Source organism: Hyalella azteca, unplaced genomic scaffold (genome assembly GCF_000764305.2).
Source record: "Hyalella azteca isolate HAZT.00-mixed unplaced genomic scaffold, Hazt_2.0.2 contig3210, whole genome shotgun sequence".
Lineage (NCBI taxonomy): Eukaryota > Metazoa > Arthropoda > Malacostraca > Amphipoda > Hyalellidae > Hyalella > Hyalella azteca.
In genome coordinates this window covers 571,830-584,486 of record NW_025933462.1, presented here as the reverse complement: position 1 = coordinate 584,486, position 12,657 = coordinate 571,830, and the positions used below count along the sequence as shown (strand labels likewise).

Sequence of the window (12,657 nt, the reverse complement as noted above, 5' to 3'; positions counted from 1 at the left end):
ATTGAAATTGAAAGGCAATGTAAAGAACTCGAAACATGTGATGTTAAAGAACAAAGCGAATCATTTTGATCTTCCAACAAACCAGCCAACTACAACAACACTATCATCGCTGCAGGATAATGGATCATGACAATGTTATCTGACCTGTAAATATTATTACGTTTTATTCTTACCTATGTAGCTTATCTAAAGGCAAGTAACAGGTTTTGCCCCTGGAAAATGTATAGTATCGTATATAATAAATATTCACGGCTGGTAAACTAATATGCAATACGTACTATATCAGTACGAGCCATAAACTGATACGATATACACGGCATTCACGGCTAGTAAACTGAATAAACGCATTACATTGAATAGTTTTATGTTTAAATAGCCGTGAGAACGACTGGTACATCCTACAACGGTGCAGTAGCGTCCCATCTTCAAGTAAAAACTTCAAAAAGAAACGATCGCAGTAGAATTAACACGTACTCACGTAGGCGACAGCTAAACCCTGCTACAAATATGGCGGCCGATCCCACAATACATCTGGCGATTCAGTGCCGTGACGTCATCTATTCGGTGCCGTCTTGAACTATTCTATTAGCATAAAAGTTTATAGTTTTTAAACAAAGGCTTCATATCGAGAAGTGAATGAGAACATTTTCTTTGAATGAAGCGAAAATGGCGAGCGATGTTGCAGGTATTTAAATTTCAAATGAATAATTGCACATAAAATAAGTTTTAATGGAAAACACATACATCTCATCAATTCTTTTGCGGTTGTTGATTCTAAAACGTAAATTTGAAGACCTCCAAATCTATTTCCACAAACAAAATGTAAAAACGAACTGGAACTTCTTCTAGTAAAGCAGCATAAATGTTTTCCCAGATATAATTCCAGAACGTTTGAGAACATCAAATGTTATCTAAATAACGTCAATTCTACAGTAGTGACATCGCGCTGCTGACATCTAACCCCAATAATTTGAATAGCAGTCCTGAAGTACTGAGTTAACTTGAGTAGTTTTCGGCGCAACACTAAGTTTGGAAGTTCATGAGAAAGTTCTGCACATTTAAAATTGAACTTTTCCGTATATTGATTTCATCAAGTTCAAATAAGCGAGCTCTTGCCGCCAGCTGTAGGCGCTATAGTCGAGGCAACTCTCAACTCGTTCATATATTACATCATAAAATAACATCAATAATGTGAACAATATGTAGCATTAAATTATATCAAGTTAAACGGTTAAACTTGATTGATCACGATTGTAACTTGTAAGAGACGTGAAAAAAACGTGTAGGATCAATTAGAAACGATAGATAACCTGACAGTATTTATTGGAGTCCTACAGCGAGCCAAAGTATCACTAAACACGAACAAATTTGACCATAATGACAGTATTATTGAACATTCACACTCTAGTTTACCATACTAAACCCAAAATTTCCTTCGCAGCCAAAGAGCGACTCTTAACCTAAAGAATTTCCTTCTCGGCCGAAGGGCTGCTCCCTCGTAAATACTTATGAACAATGAAGAGCTCTACCGTTGGTCGCAACTTCACGGGCATGCAGTTGATGCATAAGATTTAAAGCATTAACTATATCGTAATCATTCAAGTATTTGAAGCGACTTGGCAAGTTTACGAAGAGGTGACGCAAAAATGCATGGAAAATTGATATTATAATATTAGTAAATACAAGGCAGAAGTATGAACGAGGATTTCATGCAAATAGAATAAAAAATCACGCTAGGTGCTTGTAGCGAACCTGAAAAACAAACTCGCATCAGGAAACACAGCAGAGAACCAGCCGATGATTCCTGCAAAATTTTCTACCTAAAACTCCAGAGAGAAACGTAACATAAAAAATTCAGAACTACACAAGTGATATATTGGTAGCGTAGTATAGTCTTCTCTTCTTTAGGATGTTTGGCCAGTCTATAGTCTATAGCAAAGTTGAAGCACTGAAGTGTCTAGCATCAAATTTTTGGGAAGAAATTTTAGACTTTCAGGATGCTTTAGAATCATGATAGTAGCCGACAGGAACATTTTACGATGCATGTCTCTTCTACACAGGGTGCTTTTTAGCGCATTTTCTCACCAATGGAAAAAATGCACTATTGTGCTCGCCATGTCCGTCTGTCAGTGACCTCAAGTTTTCGTCGACGAGAAAATGCGCTTTGTCACTCACTGCAGTGAGTACTGAGTTACATTTTTTTCATTTCAGTGAGGAAGTCTCATTTTTATTTTCGGGTGTGTGCTGCGTGCTTGGTCGATGCAAACTGTCCAACATGTAACAAAGCATACAAATATCAATTCATAACCAAGTGCGCTGAACCCGTGAGTGTTTAATATGTTGTTTCAGCACTAAATACTCCAAGAAAAATTTCCGTGATAGAATTAGAATTACACTTTTCTTCTGAGGTCCATGACGCGAAAAATCGTATAAAAAATGTAAAATACACACGAAAAAATTGCTAGCTGATCACATTCAAAGATACAGGCTACACCATGAGGCTGAAAAATCGACTTATGAACCTGCCACCAATAAATAAATACAAATACCATCAAAGTCTAGTCACACAGATCATGGAACGAGCCAGAAATTTCGTCAGAAAGGTCCAAAAACCCTCCTAAGACAATCACCATTCAAGTATCTCGTGTGAATGCGTTCAAGATATATCGCTCAGAAACTTGCAACGTCTCCGCAAGTATTATTCCATAGTTCTACTATCAAATTCAGATCTGGGAGACTGAATTAAATACTGAAAATTTTTTAGAAAATATCGACCAAATACTTTTTAAACTAATGAAATCTTGGACACTTAACTGGAAATTTAGATCGTGCAACAACACGTAAAAATTCCATTTTAAACTGCAAAATCAGTGACACTAAACTACTAATTCTAGATTTGGCCTGATAATATTCTGGTCACACTGTGGCATTGTTGCAAAATTTTTCTTGCTATAGGCAAAACTGCGTGACGGTAGACGAGCACTAGACGATAGAGAGCGGCTCTTCGTTGTCCAGACGAGGGTTGTACATGTCAGCCATGACGCGAGATGCCTGCGCGGGGGGCACAGCGCCCCTGTAACACATCAATATCTCATAAGTAAATAGCTCTGATAATTATTACAAATGACATAGTAAGTAAAATAATATTAAGTAGAATCATGTCAACACATCAATATCTCATAAGTAAATAGCTATGGTAATCATTATAAACGATATGGTGAGTAAAATAATATTAAGAGTAATCAAATCAACACATCTATTTATTATAAGCAAATATCTAAGGTAATAATGACAAACGAGAAAAGAATAATAATATTATTACTAACTGTACTTATATCAATAGTTTGCTCCAATTGAAAATTTGCAAATAGTTTTGAAGCAAGGAAAAAACAAGTAACTTCTGCTTAAGTAAATGAATGTACATGGCGTTTTCTATGCTTTCTCGGTAATTAACTAGAGTCGAGTAATGTTCTGCCTGCAGAGCCTACCATTCTGGATTTAGTTCAAGTTAATAGTAGATTATTTTAAACCAAGCACTCAGAAAATCAAACAGAAACCATGAGCAGTCTATTAATTTTATGTCAATTTCAAAGCCATAGTTGAAGAAATCAACAAAGGAGGCTCAGGAACAACATTGCACCTTCATTCATTTCTACACGGATAACATTATTAAAGCGGTTAACATTAACAATTAACAATTTGGGAATTAACAATTCAATTTCCATAGGAACATAGGAATTAAATAGCCATTTATAGTTTATATGCTGACGTGTTGGTGATGTGCTTGCAGACGTCGGTGCAGTCTGTGAGGTCAAACTTCTTGAGGAAGGAGCCAAAGTTGCTGCTGTAGCCCACGGAGTCAACCTCGAGTGGATCTAAATCCAGGTTCACGTTACTCACCAGGGATGGCGTGAACTGGTAATTGGCAGCTATCACATAAACCTGAAAAAAGACACATGTAATCCTATTTTGCTCAACATAAACCTTACATTCACCATCATCCATTCTCGACGTCGGTCCAGTCATTTAACACGTTGACTACGTATTGGTACATATGCGTACCACGAAATGTATTTCTCCAGGAGGTAGTGCTACATAATTCAGGTTGCCTAAAATCGACCAAATCCAAGAACAAAAAAGGCCAAAAAAGGCCGATAATTCAATGTATACTAGTTTATTTGTAGGTTCCGCTAAAAAAATTCAATTTATTTTCTTTTTGCAGTATTTAAAATTTAATTAGGAAGTACCCCTATCATAAATATTAGCCGGCCAACGCAATTGAGAAAAACTAAATCACGGAATTTGTCCGGGAAAAATGACCGTCTGGCAACCCTGCTTAAAAAAAGTACAAAAAATGAAATAATAGTATACAAGATGAAACAATCGTAGTCAACGTGTTAACTGAAAACGAGCATATGGTCTCACAAATTTTTCATTGAAACTTCAAATAAAAAATGCACTTTCAATACGAAAAATACGCTTTCAGACAATCAAAAAATGTGCTATCGACCGTGTCTAACCGTGTAATTTTGATTGCTTTCACCTCTTTTTTGTCAGTCATGGCGACGTGCGAGATGACTCCCCCAAAAGAGAGGGTTTTGACGCTGCCGTCAGCGAGGATAGCGCTGCAGGGCATTATCACCTTCGTCATCTTGGGCATGAGGGCGCCCACGTTGCAGTCTGGGATGAGGATCGTGTTCACTTCGCTGCCCCTGAGATCGTCCAGGAGAAGGTGCCCCTGCAGCACGAGCAGAACAAATCAACTTCGGTACACGTACAAGAGAGGTTTAGGTTAGAGCCTTCAAGCTTATACATTGGCCAGCAATTAATAGAATTCAATTCAGTTCTTTCACTTACCCATGACAAGCTCACAGTGTTAAATTTAATAGGGATCAAGTTCTCATTAATTTTGATTCCCATGACAATATTGGATTTTCAAATAATTTGAAAGATCCTAAGACTTGATTTTGAAGAGATGAAAAATAATCTCACTTGATTGAAGTCAAAAAATTGAACTAACATAGCATAGTGGCTGGGACTCGACGACATAGAGCGTGTAATTGCAGTGACGTGCGGCGTTGATGAAGAGCTGGGCGGTAATTGGGCAGTAAGAGTGAGTCATGACAACATCATCCTCGACAATGATGTTCTTGGCCTGGTTCACGATCAGGGTAGGACTGTGGGAGTGGATATACGGTATTACAGCAAGACTGTGCAATATTACCAATCAATTACATTAAGATTGATAATTAATATAGAAACTACCATCATTATCAGTGTCACCGGCCACTGGCGGCCAGAGCTACTACAAGCCAATCTAAACGTTAGGCCTGTAATTCACTATCAGGATCGACTGCTCATCGCTCATAGGCCAGGACAATATGTGAATAAATTCTAGGCTACTGTGCTCATTCATCTAACCGACAATGCCGTTCAACTCTCCTAGTCATCGTCAGTAGAAGCCGGTTCAGTGGCTGTGGTATATAATCACGACAAAGCACACAATAGTTTATTGAATCACTTTGTTTAAAATCAGTAAAACGTGGTAAAGGGCAAGCATAAATTCCGACTAAAATCACTATTCTAAGAGACGTTCAAATTGGTTCAATTCCATTTACTATTGCACAGCATTAATGCACGTAGTTAAGGTTACATTTATTCACATAGGCGATCGATAGCAGGTAACAACTAAATCCTCACGGCACAGCCACAACTTCAGCGTTAAGCACAGAATGCTGAGAGTTAACAGAGCTGAGCGGGTTCAGGTATGAACCTCACTGTAGGGCTGGCGGGACACAACACGACTAACTAACTACCTGACGCACAGCTGCTCAGACCTGACCTAGTACTACACAGTTCCAACTGCTATAGGTCTGACTCACATGTCACTGGCGCAGCTTCGCCAGACGTAATAGAATACTTTCGCCAGAATGAACAAAATGCTTAAGAACAAATGATTGCATCAATCGAATAATTAGTGAACAATGTTCATCGTTCACATCAGTATACATCTTCAGTACGATCCAGCATAAGCAAAAATCAGAGGAAGCAACAACTACTATTAGACATTAATTTCAAACACAAATCTCTTCAGGGAAAATAACATCGATAAGAACATTAATTAATAACCATTGGGTTTCATAACCCAGAGAAGTAGGTACTGTAAAAGATCAAAGGTTCAGCAGCACATAGCTATAAAGCAACCTCACTTAAAAAAAAAAACACAATTCAACCACATTCAGCAAACAGGGGAAGAATATATAGTGATTATTTTGTTATAAAAAATATTGATCACCCAAAAGGGGCGGTAGGGTTCTAATGACTAGAGCTCAGAAGTCAGAAGCAGTTGAGAAAGAAAGTAGCATTAGTATTTCTGAGACATTCAAAAGAAAGGAGAGATAAGTGAACAGCAAATAAGAATTGCATTCAAGAGTTTAACAATATTCCACGAGTTGTTGGCCATTCAAACAAGAAACAGAGAGGGGGAAATACACAAGCCCTACCAGCATAATAATATCATTCCACAATAAAGGCCCACAGGCAGATGTCATGAGTACTGTGGTGGGGGGCTTAGGAACAACGTCTCTTAGCCCCATGAAACCAAACAACCCTGCTTGAAAGCAATGACCTAGTTCTAAAGATCTTGGGGTGACTGAAGAACAAATTTAATTACAATGACTTGAAGAGGTTAGGTCGTCCAGTAGAATTATGACCACATTTATTGAACTTTAGGAGTATTTACACAAACGGTAGACAATACCCACATGTTCTCAAGCTCCATCTTGTACTCCATCATGAGCGCCAAGACGTTTTCCTTGACTTTCTGTGCCAGGTCTACAGTGTTGACAGAATCTGGTAGCGTTGGCAACTGTGCAGCATCTAGGCTGATGACATCATTCAGCACAGAGATGGACTTCATGAAATTTGAAGTTGAAGACACTTTCGATAGGGCCATTATATCTTTTGCAGCTTCCCTGAACTCATCCAGAATTATCTGAATAAAAATTGATCCATAGATGCATTTAAATAAGCACTTATGGCACATATTTTTCTTTCCTGTTTAAATTGACAGATTATGGAAACATTAAAATTTTTAATAATTCCCAGGTGACCAGGAAAAAACAAATAATTTAGACACACAAATTTCATCAGAAATGGTAATTTCTAAAATTCAAAAGCAGCACATTTGACATTTATAAATATTTACAAGAGGTTGATGAAATAAAATTTTATCAAGTTACCTTTCTGAGTTTGAGGATGACATTTCTTGATGTTGTGTCATAAGGAACCTTGGCAGTAATTTCAGCATAGATGGTCATGATTCGGTCTATCATCTCTCTGCAATACAAGTACTGTAATGAGCAAAGGATTACACGCACAAGAAGGAAACACACAATTTGATTGATTCATCTTGTTCATGCATAGTTTTAATTGGAATTCAAATGAAAACTGGGTGAACTTCATAGCAGCTCAAGATAGCAGTTTGTATTTCCTCAATATTGTGGTTGTGTATCAAATATAATCCAATATCAAGCTATCAGGAGCATCAACAGGAAAGAAGTGTAAGCCATTATGAAAATGTTCATGGTCAGGTCACCTTCATTATGCATTTGAGGCACCTAGCGTCCCAACATATGATATATCCATAATTATTTGATGAAAATTTGTTAACTACAAAAATTAAGGGGACTGGCCGGGTCTTGGAAAAACTTCTACATTTATCAACCAATCTTTCTAAAATTCCACACACATACGTAATAGGTAAAATAAAAAATCATTTGCTCATATGAATTTTTCCAAGAAATAAAAGAAAACATGAAATTTGTAGAAAATAGCAAAAAGGGGGTACTAAAGAAATCTATCTCCTCCTAGGATTTTCAAGCTACAACATCAAGAGACATTTTATTCGATTTGTAACAAAATTATCAAGCGGCTCTAGAGTCCTGATTTTCAATTTTTCCCATCATTTTGTTTTTATGCGTGTTTTTCCATTTGTGCACGTTTGTCCCTCCCCAACCCCCCCCCTCTCTCCATATATACGGTACCTAAGTCAAACCATGCACAAATCCAAAAAATGGGCTCCTAGAGTTGCTAGGTATGGTCTTTACAAATTGAATGATATGCCTTTCATTGCTGTAGCTTGAATACTGTAGGAGTTATATAGTTTTAGAGATGGTGTTTTTTGGATATTTAACACGTTAACCGCCAGCATGCAATATTGGAACTTCCCCCTAGCGCCAAGACTTCTAGGCACTAAAATGTCTCAGTTGGTCAGGAACAGCTGCAAGGGAAGGTGTGTATGTGTTATACTCTCTGTCTAGTTTCTTCTAGAACAGAGTAAACCATGAGACACATGTGGTACATAAGGATGTTCACTAAATCTTCATTTTTCTCCAGCGCCATGTGCGCCACCGGTGGTACAAGAGATTATGGTACACCGGAGGCTTATATTGCAACAATAGAAACAATACACATTGGATATCGTAATTATTTGGCCACTGGTGGTTATGGTTTAGAGCTCTCAAAAAATATTTTTTATATTGTACGTAGTTTGTAGTTATGATTTTCATTTGTTAGTTTGTTATTTATAATAATACAAAGACTTATTACATACGTTTATTTCTTTATTTCATTCCCTACTCCTAATTGCTCAGCATTACGATAACAAATTTCAAACCAAGAAACCCTTGTCGGTGAAAGGATTCTTAGAATCTATTGCTCACTCACTCATAACAGGAAACTTGAACAAAATGAACGCAGGACAAGAACCAGCGGTTATAGGTGGGAAAAGAAACTCTCATTACCTTGTTGAGTTGGAGGGTCAATGTTGGAATGTAAGAAAAAAGATGTAGAGGGTTTTATGAGTGCTGTCATAAAATGAAGGCTGCTCAATTGCAGCTGCAAAAGCAAGAAGAGTGAAAACAGTCTGCCTTCAATGTGAAAATAAGCCACATATATGCCCTGGTTGTTTTGAACGAACCCTCTCTCATATGTAATGTCCGATGTCTAATGCTAATGTTGGTTCATGGATAATTTTCCAAAAGGTAATTTCACTAATTATGATCACCAATTTATGCAGATTATTTGTTTTATTTGAAGAATTTCCTTTTTTACCATTGAATTTTATGTTTGAGGAAGAGTCTGATTTACGGAACAAAATTTTAGTTATATTTCATTTGAAATTTTTATGAAACTATTTTTTTGAATAGTTATGCTAATAAATAAATAAATTACGACACTTGTTTTGATAATATATCCTTCTAGCCATCAAAAATGAGTGAAAAACAAATTTGAAAATAAATTTGTAAATGATCCACCGGTGGTACATATGGCGTTCATTGACAGCTTGTTTTGTGCCACCGGTGGTACATGTGGCGGTTAACGTGTTAAATTGTTCAGGGGAGCCAAATAAAGTAAAATTTACTGAAAAAAAATATGCCCAAAAAATTCTTGATATTGTAGCCCAAGCTTCCTCATTGCCAATTATTTGCATTTAGGGTACCAGCACGCGTCATCAGACTTATTCTTGTCAAGTTTAACGCAAATAATAAGCTATAAATGAGACTTTATTATATTTATATACTACTATTATAAATATTCATTTTATACAAGTTTTAAACTGCATTACTCAATAATTATTGCATGTACATCCGTGATATTAGCTTCATGAATGCACATCGTTTGTAGCTTTCAAATGAGTGATAACACTTTACAATTAATGCAAATAATGATCCAAAAATAGCATTTTTCAATTAAATTTGTAAATATTGTTATAAAATGGTCATTTATACAAGTTAAAAACTGCATCATGCAGAAATTATTGCATGTAATCCATGGTAGTAGCTTTGTAGTCTGTCTGCTACAAATCTTATAATCAATATTTAACACACTTCTACCTGTCCAATCGATCTGAAATTTGGCACACTTGCATAAAGTTGGAGACAATGCATGAATCAATTGACAGAGTTAATAATTTTATAATATTTTTTTTCATTATTAAAAAATTAAAAAAAAATTTTGTCTGCTAAATCTAATAATCCATATATGACACAATTTGACCTGTCCAATTGATCTGAAATTTTGCACAATTGCATAAAGTCAGAGACAATGCATGAATCAATTGACAGAATAAATAATTTTGAAAATTTACAATATTTTGATATCCTGAAAAGATTTTGAAAAATAAAATTTTTTAATATATGAAAACAAAATTAGAAATTCATTGTACATGTGTAACATCCAAGACACCGGATTGTTCAGAAGTGTTGTCTTTAAAAAGTAATTTTTAAGCGCATATTATTTTTAAAATTGCTTTATGCAAAAACTAGAGCACCGGATTTGTTGCATTAGATGCGCTTTTCAGCAGCTACAAAATGAGCCAAAGAAACGGAGAAGCCAAAATTTTCAATTTTTTCACCTGGCTGGTCCCCTTAAAGAGAAATATGGTTTTTGATGGACCACCTCATCAATTCTAGGATCTTGTGAAACTATTATCAAGATTAATTGATTAAAACAAAATAAAAGGCAATTGAGCTAGGAGGCAGAAGTTTACACAACACTAATTACAGGAAATTACACCAACCTGGGACTCTTCCATTGTTTTTCTTCCGATATGACACCTCTGATAAGGTCAAATGTAGCCAATGCTTTGTCGTGCTCTGAGACATAATAGCTGTGGGAAATAAATTTTATTGACAGTATTTCTTGATCACTCCCAATTACAAATACCTCTAAAAAGAATAATGATACTAAATTATTACCACTGCAACACAATGAAAGTAAAAAAAGTAATGAATAATTTATGCATTACTACAAGGCATTCATCATAGTCACAAATTTAATATACTACAGCTTTCAAGATTTTAATAGTGTATCTATACATTTATGGAGACAAAATGAAAGCTGCAAGCATGATACAATTTTTAGTTAGGAAGCTAAATTATACAAAATTCAAAATATGTTAGGTGAATTAATATATTAATTAATAACAAAGTTAAATTAGTGTTAAACATAATGTTTAAGAAGGGCTAAAATGAAATAATTATAAAAATTGATCAAGATTCTTCCTCTAGCAATGATGACAAAAATTGCTGAAATATGTAGCGCCCAAGAATTTAGACAAAATTGGAAAACTCTTTAAATTGATTTTTACACAATGGAGATATTTGTTTGGCAATATTTTGATTTTATTAAATTATAATAGGTTTTGAATGACTATAGAATGAGTTGGAGGGCCTAGTAATGTATAGATACTTTTATAATGATAGCTTTTTATATCTCAAATTGGCATGGGTTGTTTTTACAGTCAGTAACTAGGTATATAAGAACTTATTCAAATACATTCTTTTTATATACCATAGAGGCAAAAATCACGCAGTAAAGATAACACAAACACAAATTTTCTTCATACTTAGATTAAAACTTACATGGAGTCAATTAAGTTCAATACGGTGTCCATTTCTTCTTCCACGGACCACTGAGACTTCTGAGGGGCATTATCCAGCTCAAGAGGCATGATAGGTAATTTTTGATGAGTACTACTTGATTTAATTGAATTCTCTAAATTGGTATTTTGAATATGTGGACTATCTGTGGAACTTGGTGTTTCTTTCTTAGAACCAATTACAACTTTAGTATCTACCTTGACTCTATCATCAATGGATAATCTTTCCATTGATTTATCAAGTGCAGCCACTCCTGATGAGGTTTCACCCAGTTTTGGAGAGGGGACACAGTCTGATGCTGCTGGTGTATATTGTGAATTGGAAGATGCTATAACTCCTTTATTACTTGTGATAGAAACACTTTTCTTTTCAGAACTTGAACCTGCAGTTGCAGGTGATGACTTTGAAGGCATTCCAGATTTCTTGGGAGAGTTTTTGGGGCTTTTTTTACCCATTTTGATACCAAGTAATCACTGAAAATTGCTGATATAAAGAACATAGACATTACATTTCCAAGTGCCAACAATGCAATAGGAAATCCTCATTAAATCCTAGGTGTACTTTTTGTACTAACAGTACTAGCAGTCTAGCAGCTGCAGGTTTACCCTTCATTAGTCATTACCTTTACCCAAGCTTCATAATCCCATTAATCCCTTCTGTATAATTTTAAAATTTAAAAATACAATTTTCATGCTGCCACTCTAAATGACCATGTACCTATGTAATTGAGGAGTGCAGTGGTGAAAAATGGGAGTGTGTTTCAATACAAGCAGGCCAGAAGCAGCGGCAGTGCGCTTGTCCCACTACAATAGGAGTGCTCTAGTAAGAATGAGCTGGCAGCTGCAGCAGCGCAATTGTTCTGCTCCTATTGTAGCAGGACAACTCACAACTGGACAAGTGTACTGGCTGCTACTGCTGGAGCTGCAGCTCTCCAACCATCCTGGTGGATCTAAATGACCAATGACCAATTATTCCCAAGAATTCCATGATGTACACAGTACAATTATCATGAATCTTATGATTTTTGCTTTCCCTAATTTAAAAAAAATAATACAGCTAAACTACTAGAGTCTAGAGTGTATTAATTAATTAGGAAAGAAAACCATTCAAACAGACAAAAAAAACTTTCTCGGCAATATTTAAAATTGTGCAAATTTTAAAATGTCATTATAAAGGCTATCCACTAATTAGCAACTATTAAACTTCCCTACTC

At 35.8% G+C, this 12,657-nt stretch overlaps 1 protein-coding gene across 1 annotated transcript; it reads right to left on the bottom strand.

The window, feature by feature from the left end:
• Positions 1-2,185: 2,185 nt before the first annotated feature.
• LOC108682628 lies at positions 2,186-11,966 on the bottom strand. Its single transcript, XM_018171831.2, has 8 exons — positions 11,427-11,966; positions 10,583-10,672; positions 7,242-7,338; positions 6,765-6,994; positions 5,021-5,177; positions 4,544-4,738; positions 3,770-3,942; positions 2,186-3,073 (listed from the first exon to the last, which is right to left on the bottom strand). Exons 1-8 carry the CDS (start codon positions 11,897-11,899, stop codon positions 2,983-2,985), a joined length of 1,506 nt encoding a protein of 501 aa, XP_018027320.1. The 5' UTR covers positions 11,900-11,966; the 3' UTR covers positions 2,186-2,982.
• Between the last annotated feature and the right edge of the window lie 691 nt (positions 11,967-12,657).

What these genes read in the sequence shown, in the direction of transcription:
- LOC108682628 (XM_018171831.2), bottom strand. Translation starts at nt 11,899, where the DNA reads ATGGGTAAAAAAAGCCCCAAAAACTCTCCCAAGAAATCTGGAATGCCT. An exon ending in TTGAACTTAATTGACTCCAT is followed by an intron (nt 10,673 to 11,426) that starts GTAAGTTTTAAT and finishes TATTTCCCACAG; the next exon opens with CTATTATGTCTCAGAGCACG. An exon ending in AAGATGGAGCTTGAGAACAT is followed by an intron (nt 5,178 to 6,764) that starts GTGGGTATTGTC and finishes CCACTCCCACAG; the next exon opens with TCCTACCCTGATCGTGAACC.